This window comes from Gymnoscopelus braueri (assembly GCF_963280865.1).
Source record: "Gymnoscopelus braueri genome assembly, chromosome: 1".
Classification (NCBI taxonomy): Eukaryota; Metazoa; Chordata; class Actinopteri; order Myctophiformes; family Myctophidae; genus Gymnoscopelus; species Gymnoscopelus braueri.
The window spans coordinates 46005635-46019012 of record NC_137603.1 but is presented as its reverse complement, the minus strand read 5'-3'; the positions used below and the strand labels follow the sequence as shown (position 1 = coordinate 46019012).

Below are 13378 nucleotides of genomic sequence, written 5' to 3'. Positions count from 1 at the left end.
CAGCGCTCTGTGACAAAAAGACGCGTTTGGAGACGGCAGTTGTGCGTATTTCGGTGCCGTGTGCTACAGCAGTTTAGTGTGGGGAGTGGTTGGGAGGCCCGAAGCGTGGACCAAGCCCAGGGCCCTGAAAAGCCTCAATAAAGCCCTGTACAGCGGCGTTCTTAAGTTATGTACTTAAGTACAATTTTTAGGTACTTTTACTTTACTTTATTTCCATGTTTTGATACTTACTGTGTTTTTCATTAATCTAATCTTGGTCTTTACTTAGGACCAGTAATACAGTAGCATTGTAGACATTTAACAAATAGTTTTGTGAATGAAGCCCATTGTCTGTTCCCAGTGTGTAATTTCATGCTCTTACCTGACAACAACTTGAAACTACCAGTTTGAATGAAATGTCTCTCTCCACCTCTCTCTCAGCTGTCTCTTGCGGAATCCCCCAGTCACCAGGCAACGGCAGCTTCCATGGTTACCAGTACACCGTTGGTAGCCAGGTGACTTACGAGTGTAACCACGGTTTCATCTTGGATCCCAGTTTGACTGTGACAGCAGTGTGCCTGGAGGATGGCAGCTGGAGCAATGCTGCCACGCCCCCCAGATGCCTACGTAGGTTTACACAGCATGATAGCAGTATTGTCCTTCTCGCTGATGTCAAGGGCAGCCCCTATCCTAAATTATTTAACTTAAGTTAAAGTAGCAAGTTAAAGTAGTTAAGTTCAAGTGCCAATATTAAAATATAAAAATACTGTAGTATTAGTAGTACAAAAAAAATCTAATAGTCCATGGGCCTATACATCCCTAGAGTATGTTTTGATATGATAGCTTATTAGTGTTTTCACCTGTAAAGTAATGGACTGCTGTCGTTCAAAAGCGTGAAAGGGCCTACCATGGAAATAATCTTTCCTTGATTATGCTCCCTGGGGTGTGTCTGCACTACTGGACACCCATAGATACCTGTAATAAGCTCCTATATCAAGTAATTTGTCTATTACACAGGGGTATTTAAGCTAGTTTTCTACTGGATACAGTTTCTTTTACCCATTCATTTCAGCCAAAATGGCGGTCACCTTTGACCTGGAAATGGGGATATCAGCAATTTGATATGTTCTGATACATACTGTAGTGGGGAAGAAATCCTAGGGTCTTGACAATTAGATGAAAAACAGATGAATTATGATTCGGGAAATGCTCCTCAGGTCTTCTTCCAGGTGGTGGTTTGATGTTTGCCCTTGTAGCCAGAGAAGGAAGCCTTTCCAGGCAATCAATGCTTTATAGACAAGCATGTGCCATGTGCTGCTCTGTTCTACTTTCTGCCTTCTATCACATCAGCTACTGACCCTTCTACAATAATAATAAATAATAATAATAATACATTTTATTTGTAATGCACTTTTCATTCACAAGGAATCTCAGAGTGCCACATGGTAAAACATCAAGTTAAAAGCAGGATTTAAAAACAGATGTGACTAAACAACAATTCAACACGAAAATGCCCTCTGAAACAAAAACGTTTTCAGGCCTATTTTAAAAGAGTCCAGGGTCTGTGGTGCTCTCAGGTCAATAGGAAGGCTGTTCCACAGGCGCGGCGCTGCCGAGCAGAAGGCCCGGTCACCCATAGTACGTAGGTTTGTACCAGGGACATCGAGGAGGAATCTGCTTGTAGATCTGAGGGTGCGGGTGGAATTTTTAACACAAGACTCCACACAGAGGTCCCCCAGCCCTCCATCTTGGAATCATTTCCACAGAATGTTAAGTAGATTGCAAATGGTGTGGAACTCCACCATCCTGGGAAATTATTTTATGCCCGAGCATGGTGACAGTGTCAGCCTCATCCCAGGTTTTCTGGTACATCTTGTTCCTCTTAACAACCGCTGGAACTGCTTGACAATGCATGCCCCACCTGCCATAGTGTTGTAAAATGTTGCAAAAACTCAAGACAACTGATTTGAGACTTGAAATGTTTTCTTTAATTCAATGAATCCAAAAGATTGACGACAGTGCAGGGCCTATTTAAAAACAAACTGAAATGCTATTTCGAGAGTATTGTATTTCCGTATCATGACACATGTCCTAGTGAAACATAGGCTCCAAACGCCATTCAGATGAATGTCTTGTATTTGGCTATGAGCTCTGATTTGGGGTCCACAAAGTAAAAAATATCGAGTGTTGAATAAAGTTCCTGTTAGTGCATCGCCTATTTCTTCCCATAAATGTTTTCAGAAACAATTTTTAGTGTACTGTTTAAACATAGATTGTTGTTAAGGGGCAGCAGTTAGTTAATGTCGCTTTACATTCAAGATAGTAGCACGCCTTTAGTGTGAATCATAGCCCTGTATGTGTATGTGTGTAAAACTGAGTGACACATGCATAGCCTAATATTATTGGTCAAATTGGTTAGTACACTGCTGATGTAATCATGCATGTTTTGGTTTGACAGGAAGTAATCTATATTGGGCAAAAATACACTAATGGGATGTTTTTTCACCTATAGTTAAAGGAGCACATAACCTATTTCCGATTAACCTTTATAAGTTGGTGCCATGCTACCTGCTCGTTCAGTTGGACCGTTCAGTAGTGTGGACGTAGAGCGAGTAAACAGAAATGCACAGTACCATCTTATTGTTAGGATCATTGAGGACCAATTATATGAAGACAAGGTTGAAAATAGGTGAAGTGCTACTCTAACTATGTTCCCATTATGACCACCGACATGCTCTAAAAGCTTTTTTTTAAGCTTGGCTTTAATATTGCAAACACACATAATGGCTTTATTGATGAATTGGTGACCCAAATTGATTTTATAAGTAGACGTAAAATTCAAAATAAAATTACCAAATACATTATGTTCTGTTCTCAATTATTATCAACATTTGTTCTAAATAGTAATTTAAATAGTAATAGTCTAGTAATGAATAGTGTACTGTATGTGTCCAGTGCAGTGCCTTGGCATGAATGGCAGGCTTTCTAACCCCATGAAACATTTGTAAAATAGCAGAGCTGTTACAGTTTTAAATATTATTATTTTATTTTTTATTACAGTATGTCATGCACTTCCAATGTTCAAATTCAGACAATGCTGACGGACAGGATCTACCTCTTGTCAAAGAAGAGATGACAAAGAAACAGCATAATACACTGTAAAGGATAGTGGTTGCAGAATATATTATCATGTTTGTTTATAAACAAATATATTATCATGTTTGTTTATAAACAAATATATTATCATGTTTGTTTGTAAACACACACACACACACACACACACACACACACACACACACACACACACACACACACACACACACACACACACACACACACACACACACACACACAATAACGGACATACATTGTACATATGTGCACACAGCATAAGACAAACAGTTCACAAATAATAAAGAAGGACATTGTACTGACAATGATACATAAATAATGACAGAGATAATGGGGGGAAAAAACTAAAAACAAATGTAAAAAAAACATGAAGAAAAAGTTATACATTTGTATCTGTATACAGTACATACATCTGGATCACCACAGTACCAGTCTCCATAATAATCATATGTTTTTTTGTTTGTTTGTTTTTTACTATTTTCCAGCGGTCCACTGCCCCAGTGTGGAGGGGGTGTTGTCAGATCACATGACCTATCATCTTCTCTCTGGTTGGCCGGAGGAGTTTGGCTCCATGGTCATGTTGGAATGCTCAGCTGGGTACTATTTGGGGGCGGGGCATAGAACGCTACGTTGCCTTGCCAACGGGACATGGGAAGGAGCTCAGGATCCAGCAACATGCAAGAGTAAGTATTAACATTCACATCAGGGCAATAGCATCTACATCTCTCAAACACTTTAATCTCAAGGACCCCGCCCAGATTGATATTATTGTTATTTTTTATCTCTGGCACCCCGATCTACAAATGGAAGGGTTAGTTCCATTTGTAAACCCTCAGAGTTGCAGACCCGGAACTCCTGAAGGATCCCTGGGGGTCCCGGGACCCCACTTTGAGAACCACTGGTCTACATCACTGGTTTTCAACATGAGATCCGGGGACCCCCAGAAGTCCTTGAAGAGATTCCAGTGAGTCCCCATCTTAAATGATTGAAAGTTAAAAAACAAACCCATTTGTACACTTTCAGTGTTAAATTGACACTGAGGATTTTACAGTGTAGATTGGATGTGACATGCTGTGTGATTTTCTTTTTTTACATTTTCGCCTACAGTGACATGCCCAAAATTATAGGGTTGCCAGGTTGAAGTTGGTTTAAAAAGTTACTGTTCGGCAGCCGACTCTTGCCTGCCAAGGACGTATATTTACATCCTTTCAAATACATCACTTGCCTGCCAAGGACGTAAATATATGTCCTTTCAAAAAAATCCGGGTCGCACGGCCCAATTATTAGTTACGTTAATGTTTGGGCTGTGATGCTTCCCAGCAGTGGCCTCAGTGCGGCTGCAGAGTTCATGTGCAACCTGGTGGCCTATGCTTTACATAGGGTTGCTGGGCTGAAACAGTGAAACGTGCCCCCGTACCCGGGCCGGTTCGGACCAAAATGCCAGGGCTGAATTTTGGTCCCAGTCCGTCCCTGACTCTGAGAGAGGGAATGGACGGATGTGACGTCATCCCAAAAAACTTCACTTCCGTCCACTCCTATGTTGTGATTTGAAGAAAAACACATCTAGCTCGGATTTCTTCTTTTTTTTGGTGAAAACAAGACTCATTCAACGGGCGATAGCAACAAAATGGCCGATCGTGGTAAAATGTTTTTGTTTGAACACATCGCGGCTTTCCAAAGATCGTCAATATAAGGTAAAAAAACGCTGGCATGGGGATGAAAAACGATGCTTTAATCTAAGGCAGTCAATGTGTTAAAGGCGAATAGCAGACCTACAAGCTCACAACACGTTGTGAGCTTGTAGGTCTGCTATTTTGGATGACGGTCAATGAATTAGGCTTAAGATTCCGCCTGTTGGAATTTCCCACTAGCACACAGTGTACTGGAACACTTTTTACATCAATCTGCTTTCAACCTCATTACCACAATAACGTAACTTTGACCACATTAATACCTTAATACATTAATATCTTGCTCTAGTGCTACCCTTACATTTTTATTGGAAAAAAATATAATGCTGTAAATACTACTTAATTTTGAAAAAGCTATACTATTACATGCTACGGGTAATTGTAGACTAATTACACAATGTATAAATCCACTATACGCACCAACGCTGTTGATTAACACTCCTGTCTTCTGGTATAGAGTGCAGACGTTTCAACTATGCTGTGAAAATGATTAGAAACTCATAAATGTAATACATACTGTACAATAGGCCTATATTTCCTTTGTGCCAACTTAACCACATAAATCCTAGCGTCCTATGCTTGGGCTAGCAGGGCAAAACTAGATCTACAAGCTTTGCTATGCGACGCATTTGAGCGGCTACTTTTGCCGAAGAGATTTGGTGTAGAGGAAAAAAGGAGTGGGCCAAGGATAGAGCCCTGGGGGAACCCTGGTCAATGAACTATATTGGGTTCAAGTGGTTAATTAGTCTAGAATTGTACCAGGAGACCCATAATCCTTATATTGTCATTGTTTGTAAACTCTCATTTTATTCATTAGTTATCTCCTGTGGCGAGCTGCCTTCACCTGCATTTGGCACAAAGCTGGGGACATTGACAACATTTGGGGCAACTGCCATCTTCATGTGTAACCATGGTTACACGCTGGTGGGATCGCATGTTAGAGAGTGCGGTGCCAACGGCCTGTGGAGTGGTGCAGAGACCAGGTGTCTAGGTAAGTGCCATGAAAACCCAGCCAACTCTAAATGACGAGCCAGCTTTTAGCAGTATGCAAGTGCTGTTGCACTGGTATGTCCAAATAAATCTAATCTGATTCGGGATGCAATAGCTCATACAATTTCCCCTCAGTATGGCGTTCAAGCCTACTGTGGCCTTTGTTGGAGAATATAACATGGCGACTAATGGCCATCATTCTAACAGATTAAATGGGGTGAATGAGTGAAATCTCATAAGGGGCATCATCTAAATGAGACATAATTGGTTTTGTTTACAAAGAAAAATGGCCTCAGCAGTAAGTATCCCTGATAGTATAATACTGTGTGATTGAATTAACAGATAATGAGCTCTTAACATTTATCTACTCATAGCTGAGTAGATACACATTTGTGAAGTTAAGTTTTTTTAACATACATTAACCTGATGGGGCTCCACATGGCACAGTAGCATGTGAGCAAGATCGCGCATGAATGAACAGGTAACCACTGTACTATTGAAAACCATAAATATTGGTACAGTTGGCTAAAATATGTCTTCTGAAAGCGTACGTTGTTGTACAGTACAGCATATACTAAAGCTACTAAATACAGCATACTGTATATAAATATATACAACAACAAAAAAGCCTAGTTGAGGGTAAAAGCTCTGTTTTCGTGTTTATGATCTTGTCTATTTTAGCGGGCCATTGTGATTCTCCAGACCCTATTGTCAATGGCCACATTAGTGGAGATGGTTCCAGTTACCGTGATACAGTGGTGTACCAGTGCATGCTGGGATATCGGCTAATTGGTACATCGGTCAGAATCTGCCAGCAAGATCACCGGTGGTCAGGAACCACACCTGTCTGCGTCCGTGAGTAATCTTTGATTTCATAATTATTGCAGTTCATCTGTAATTATGATGTTTTTCTGTTACACGGTAACTATTAAGTTTGAAAGCATCAAAGTAGCCGCGCACTCATAGCTTAACTTTATTGAGGACAAGAGAGAAAGATAAACGACCAACGTTTTGGACTGCAAAGCTGCCTTCTTCAGTGTGTTACAATCAAACATTGAGTCACATTTAAATATACACTGATGTGTATTTAAGTGTGACTCAGTCTGATTGTAATACCCTGAAGAAAGCAGCTTTGCTGTCCAAAACGTTGGTCTTTTATCCTTCTTTTTTGTCCTCGATAAACTTTTTGGCACTTGAGTGATGGCTTCTTTTATGCTTTAAGAATACTTACCGTTGGTTGGCACCTCAAAAGGACTGGTGCGAGTTGCACCGCTATGAACAATTCCAAAAGTTTGACAAAATACGCCTTATGCTACTATGAATATAGATGCCATTAACATTCTAGTTATAGATTATTAGTGTATTTTACTCATAACACAATGTTCTCTTATCACGCCCTCAGCCATTACCTGTGGTCACCCGGGCAACCCAGCCAATGGCCGGACCAACGGCAGTGAGTTTAACCTCAATGATGTTGTTAACTTCACCTGTAACCGAGGTTACACGCTCCATGGAAATGCACGTGCGCAGTGCAGGCTCAATGGGCAGTGGAGCAGCCCGCTACCTGTCTGCAGAGGTATAACACACACACAAACATACATGTACACACACAAACAGGACAAATATAACAAACTCAAACATAAATGAATTAGACACTGTATGTGTATACACCAGTAATTCAAGATAACTGTCAACCAACATTTTCTTAGTGAGTCAGCTGTTGTTTTAAGTGTGTGATGTTACTTGATACTTTATTTTGTGCTGTAATTTATGTTTAGAATTTATGTTTACCTGTAGGCCTACGTTATTTGCCAATTTAGCAAGGAAGTAAAACCCTTTTATTTATAAAGCACCTTTTCGAAACTATGTTACAAAGTGCTATACAATGGACAACTATATAAACAATCAAGTAAAAACAAGTTAAAACAAGGCACATAAGAGCAATAGCACAACAACAAGTAAAGTGAAAACCTTGACCTGCACAAGTGGGTCAGGTAAAAACTTCATAAGACAAAATGCTTACAAAACAAATGTGTTTTTAACAAGTTCTTGAAACTGTCAACTGACAGCATGTTTTATCACGAAGGGTAGAGCGTTCCGTTCCACACTATAGGAGCAACCCCTGCAAAGCCCCGCTCACCCTTAGTTTTAAGTTTGGTCGCGGGTATTTCCAGAAGGCCTTTGTCAGAGGACCTGAGAGATCTCACATTGGGCTTTGAGTGCAGTAAGTCCGTGATATAAAGTGAGGCCAGCCCATGTAGTGCTTTATAGGTTATTAAAAGGATTTTAAAATCTATTCTGGACTTAATGGAAAGCCAGTGAAGTGCGGCCAACACCGGTGTTATATGTGCTCTACGGTTGGTGTTGGTGAGGATTCTGGCAGCCGCATTCTGTAGTTCTGTAGTTGTAGTCGATGAATAGAGGAACGGCTCAGGGTAGGATAGAGTCCGTTACAGTAGTCAAGACGGGAAGAGACAAAGGCATGTATGATTTTTTCCAGGTCTTGAGAAGTAAGGATTGGTTAGATTTTTGCAACATTGCGTAAATGGTAGAAACATGACTGGGTAACCTTCTTTACATGGAACTTAAAGTTCATGCGGTTGTCAAAAAAGACACCCAGGTTCTTTGCGGTATGTGATACATTGGATGCCGGTGAACCAAGGGACAGCTGAATTGCATTCGAAATTCTCTCAGGGCCTATGGTAAGGATTTCTGTTTTGTCAGCGTTGAGCTGTAGGAAGTTTTGTGCCATCCAGTTGTTAATTCCAGTTATACAGTCACGCGTGACTGTGAGTTTGCTGAGGTCATTTTGCTTAAAAGAAAGATACAACTGTGTATCATCATTTAATACACTCCCCACTTTCAATATGAATTGTCCCTATCACCTGTAATCCAATGTTTTATTATAGACCACCAGAATAATGCATGATCATATTATTTAGGGGTGCAACAGTTAATCAAACTAATCGATTTAATTGATTATGAAACAATTATCAATTTAGTCTATTAAGTGTTTCTCGTTTATTCGATTAATCTTAAAAGCTATCGATAGAATAAGAAAATAGTCAATAGTTGCGGCACTAATATCATGTTGTGAGTTGTTTGCCTTCCACATTGTTGTCATTGCCACTCCACCAGCCGTGAACTCGTTCAAAAGTAGTTATTTCCAACACAGCAACTCGAACAAAAGTACAGAAGAAATGGGCTCTTTTAAATTTAACATTTTTAAACCTTTAAACAACTTTGAAGACCATGGAAATGAAGAGAGAAAAACAAACGAGCAGGACATGTTGTTATTTTGTTGTTAAATGATGTTATTGCATCACTTTACATCATTGTTGACGAATGTCAGCTTTGCTACAAGGTCGTAAAAAATACGATCTTAGATTAGATGTGTTTGCGCACACCGAGTATTTTCTTTTCCATAAATGCAGCATATTGCCTCATCCTACCTCACCAGCTGCTTCTTGTCATCTGGCTCAAAGCCTAAGTGTGGCAAAATTAAGTGACTGAAAAGTTGAGTTTCTCCAGTCCAGAAGCCCTTGAACATACAGTTTAGGCTGAAAGACAGTCTATGATCTTGACTAACAATTATTATTGTGTTTATGGTAAGCTTACCTTTCATCATAATATTAAGTCTGCACACTGGTTCTCAGTTTAGAATTATTTATTACTGCCCAAAGTGTCGATCAAAAGATCTTCATCAGGAATTCAAATTTCTGATGAAGTTACACACTCCACCAGGACACCATGTTCATGCATTATCTAAAATGTGTAGTGATGACGGTAATGAGCTCAATATATGTAACACATATATTACGGTCATGTGGTTATTGTCCCAGCCATAGTCTACACTTTTAGACGTGTTTATTCTTTACAGTATGTCTTTATATTAATGATATATATTTTTATATTTCATTTTAGATGTTGCTATATATTTAGAAATTTATTTATTTCAGAAAACTGTATAGAATTTTAGTTTTTAGAATCGGCTTCAGGTCTAAATTGGTAAAATTATGTATTGGAATCTACATACTTCATAATTTAACATACATTACAGTATATCGTATATCGTCGGGCAGAAAACTATCTCCATATTTTAACTTTTTGTGTTTTTTCGTAAATGAATGCCCTACTTGATCATACAGCGTCACTCAAAAGCATCAAAAGTAGCAGATCTGCAAGATCGAAACACGGCTCGAAACATGGTGCAAAGTGATGCGTTTTGAGCTTGACGATCTGGTACTTTTGCTATTTGGGCATTTTTATCCTGAAAAGTAACCGTTTTGGACATATTCCACCCGGCAGAGACGATATTGTACAGGGTTGCCAAATATTGCAAGGTTTTCCTGGTTGCATTGATATTGCACAGCGAGAACTTGGTCCCAAATGGAGACTTGCATGAGAACAAAAACCACGTCAGCGAGATGCTTCATCCTTCACTCAGATGTCTGTATCACTGGTGAAACACATCCACTCATCTATAACTTTCATCATTTGCTATGTTGATGTTTACGTATTTGTCCATTTCAGCTGTCAGCAGACTGTAAAATGGTTCGAAATAAGTGTACAGTATAACAGGAACAAAGAGATACCAGAGATACAGTGTAGTCTATACAGTATATACTGCACATCTATAAATAAACAATCCAATCCATAAATAACTGCACACGTGCACACGTGCACTCACACAGGCACACGTGCATGTACACACACAGATTGGCACACAAACACATTCTTCTCCACTTGTCAACCATGCAATGGTTGTTTCACTGAAAGTCTCTCAAGACCTGTTCTACTGAAACCGAAACACATGCATGCACGCACACGCGCGCACACACACACACACACACACACACACACACACACACACACACACACACACACACACACACACACACACACACACACACACACACACACACACACACACACAGGTCGATATTACATAGCTGCTCAGCTGGAGTTTCCATTGAATTCTTTCTCGCTTAGTGGTTCTCTACCCCATCTCTCTCTCTCTCTCTCTCTCTCTCTCTCTCTCTCTCTCTCTCTCTCTCTCTCTCTCTCTCTCTCTCTCTCTCTCTCTCTCTCCCTCTCTCTCTCTGCCCCCCCTCTATCTCTCTTTTTGTCTCTCTCCTCCCTCTGTTTTTGCCCCAGTAGCAGCTGTCAATTATGAGGCTGAAACCTTCTCTGCTCCCTCAGTGGTGCCCGACACACACACACACACACACACACACACACCCACACACACACACACACACACACACACACTGCCGTGCCCTATGGACTTGAATGTGAGCTGCCTTTCCCCCATGTGACACGCAGAAGAGGAAAAGGCGCTCAGACGGGATGAAGGCAGGAATATGTAGAGAACAGAGACTTATCACAGGAGAGAGGAATAGAACAGACTGGAGGAGAATGGAACACTACAGAAAAGAATAGAGCTAGAGCCCAAAGAACAGCAGAAGCAAATTTAAGAAATAATGAAAACGGACTAGTGAAGGATAGAGCGGTATAGAAGCTCAGAAAAAAAAACTGAAAGAAAATGAAAATAAAAAAGAGCAGTGGAGAAAAAGTGCCCTAGCAAACCCAAGCGGAACAGAACAGAGTGAGGCATAACAGCTGTCCACTCTTTGGAAGAACGTGTCGCTGTCGGGCAGAAACCCTAGCAGTGGTTCTCAAACTTTTTCATGTCAAGAACCCCCATCCGTCTCAAAAATATTTTGCGCCAGGGACCCCCAGAATGATTTGTGTAAAAAATAAGGAAAATAAATAAAAATCGTTCAACATTTATGAGATTTAAAAAAACATTTTCAAAAATAGCGGATGTACAAGCTCACGAGACAAAGTATAAAATATGGTTAAAGTGGTTAAAAGGATTGTGATGCTATTAACTAATTATGCTGGGGACCCCCTGGAACCACCCCAAGGACCCCTGGGGGTCCTTGAACCTCACTTTGAGAACCACTGCCCTACAGTATATCTCCATATTTCATAATTGTCTCCGCCAGGCCAAAAGGCATGGCGAGAGTATGTTTTACCCCCTGTCTGTCTGTCCGTCCGTCCGTCCGTGTGTCATTCTGTCATTCTGTGCACCGTTGGCCCGGTCGCTGCGAAACTGTGCACACACACTCCCTGAATGCCAATTTAGAACCTCTGCCCCAAATCTTTCTGTTATAGCGCCACCAGGAGGCCGATTTGTGCATAACACATTTTTTTATATTACTCCTACAGATTTTATCCAAACATCACGCAAATCGGAACACAGTATCTCTATAGTCATGTGATCAACACGGATCTGTGCGATATTTCATATTCCATCCTGATTGGCTACGGTTGGCTTCCAAAGTTTGCAGGATTGGTCCGTTTTGAACAAAATGTCTCAAATCATGAACGCAGCATGCGATTTCCGTGAACATTTCCACTAGGCAGAGGAAGAGATGCCACCCTTTTCACATTGCCCTGTTATAGCACCACCAGCAGGTCTAATTTATCAAAACACATTTTTGCAACAAAATGCCTCAAATCACGCATGCACGCACATTCCCACGTATCCGAGGAAGAAATGCCACCCTTTTCACATTGGCCTATTATAGCGCCACCAGGAGGCCACAATAACCTACCTGACCTGGCGGAGACTTGTGCTCCGAGGAGCACTTTTTCTAGTTGTATGTTTTTTTGCATGTACGCATTTATTTCGATGTTTGATAGAATGTTGCACAGGCTTTGATTTTACATTGAGACAATAATAAGTAGATATTCCAGTGTGTGTTCTGTGCATGGGGCCTGGCACAGAAGTGTCTTTGTAAGAAGAGTAGTGGAACTGGCATGTCGCAAGTGTTTCCATATTCGTATGAATGAAAGATTTTCTTTGTTATTTATGAGTTTTATTCATGTTATTTATTTGAGTACCTGATGAGGGCGTGTTTGTTCCTTCATGAATCACTAGTTAACTCATTCAGTGCCACATGACGTCTAAGACGTCATGGCCTGTAGCGCCCTGAGCGCCACGTGACGTCTAAGACGTCATTAAAAAAAAAATTTTTAAATGTTCAGAACCCAAGATATGATGATTTGAAGATTTGCTGCTCCATTCACTTCTTGTTTAACTTCTCACTGAAAAAGGCTGTATCTCGGCTTCTAAGCACTTTTTTTTTACAATGAATTTTGGCTGTGGCACTCAGAACCAAACTTCCATAAATAAGAATGGCACTGAAAGAGTTAAGAGGTAGTAGATCAATCAGCCTGGGACACTATTGAGTGAATGAAACATACTGGATAAAAGCTACAAGTGGATATAGAATCTACATCCACTTGTAGCTTTTATTTTCATTTTATCCATGGAGAATTCTTTCTTTGGTGTGATGGACAAAATACACTCAAAACTCAAACATAGCTGTATGGAGATGGAGAATTCTTCCTTTGATGCGCACTCAAAATGTGAGATTTTTTGATAAAACTTTTGATACCTGTACTTTTACTTTTGATACATGTTGATGAATTGAATACTGAATACTGAAAGTCATTTCTGACTAATAAAGTATTCAATCAATCAATAAAATGTTTTAAGTACATTTAATGTGAGC

General features: G+C 40.3%; 1 protein-coding gene across 1 annotated transcript in view; it reads left to right on the top strand.

The window, feature by feature from the left end:
• Window positions 1-13378, top strand: part of LOC308074200 (CUB and sushi domain-containing protein 1-like) — a gene marked incomplete at its 3' end in the record, with an annotated part of 656606 nt that overhangs the window by 599220 nt on the left and 44008 nt on the right. The window contains exons 53-57 of the mRNA XM_080413541.1: window positions 421-606; window positions 3597-3794; window positions 5620-5793; window positions 6474-6647; window positions 7195-7368. Of these exons, the coding sequence (XP_080269667.1) occupies window positions 421-606; window positions 3597-3794; window positions 5620-5793; window positions 6474-6647; window positions 7195-7368 (906 nt within the window). The remainder of the gene's footprint in view (window positions 1-420; window positions 607-3596; window positions 3795-5619; window positions 5794-6473; window positions 6648-7194; window positions 7369-13378) is intronic.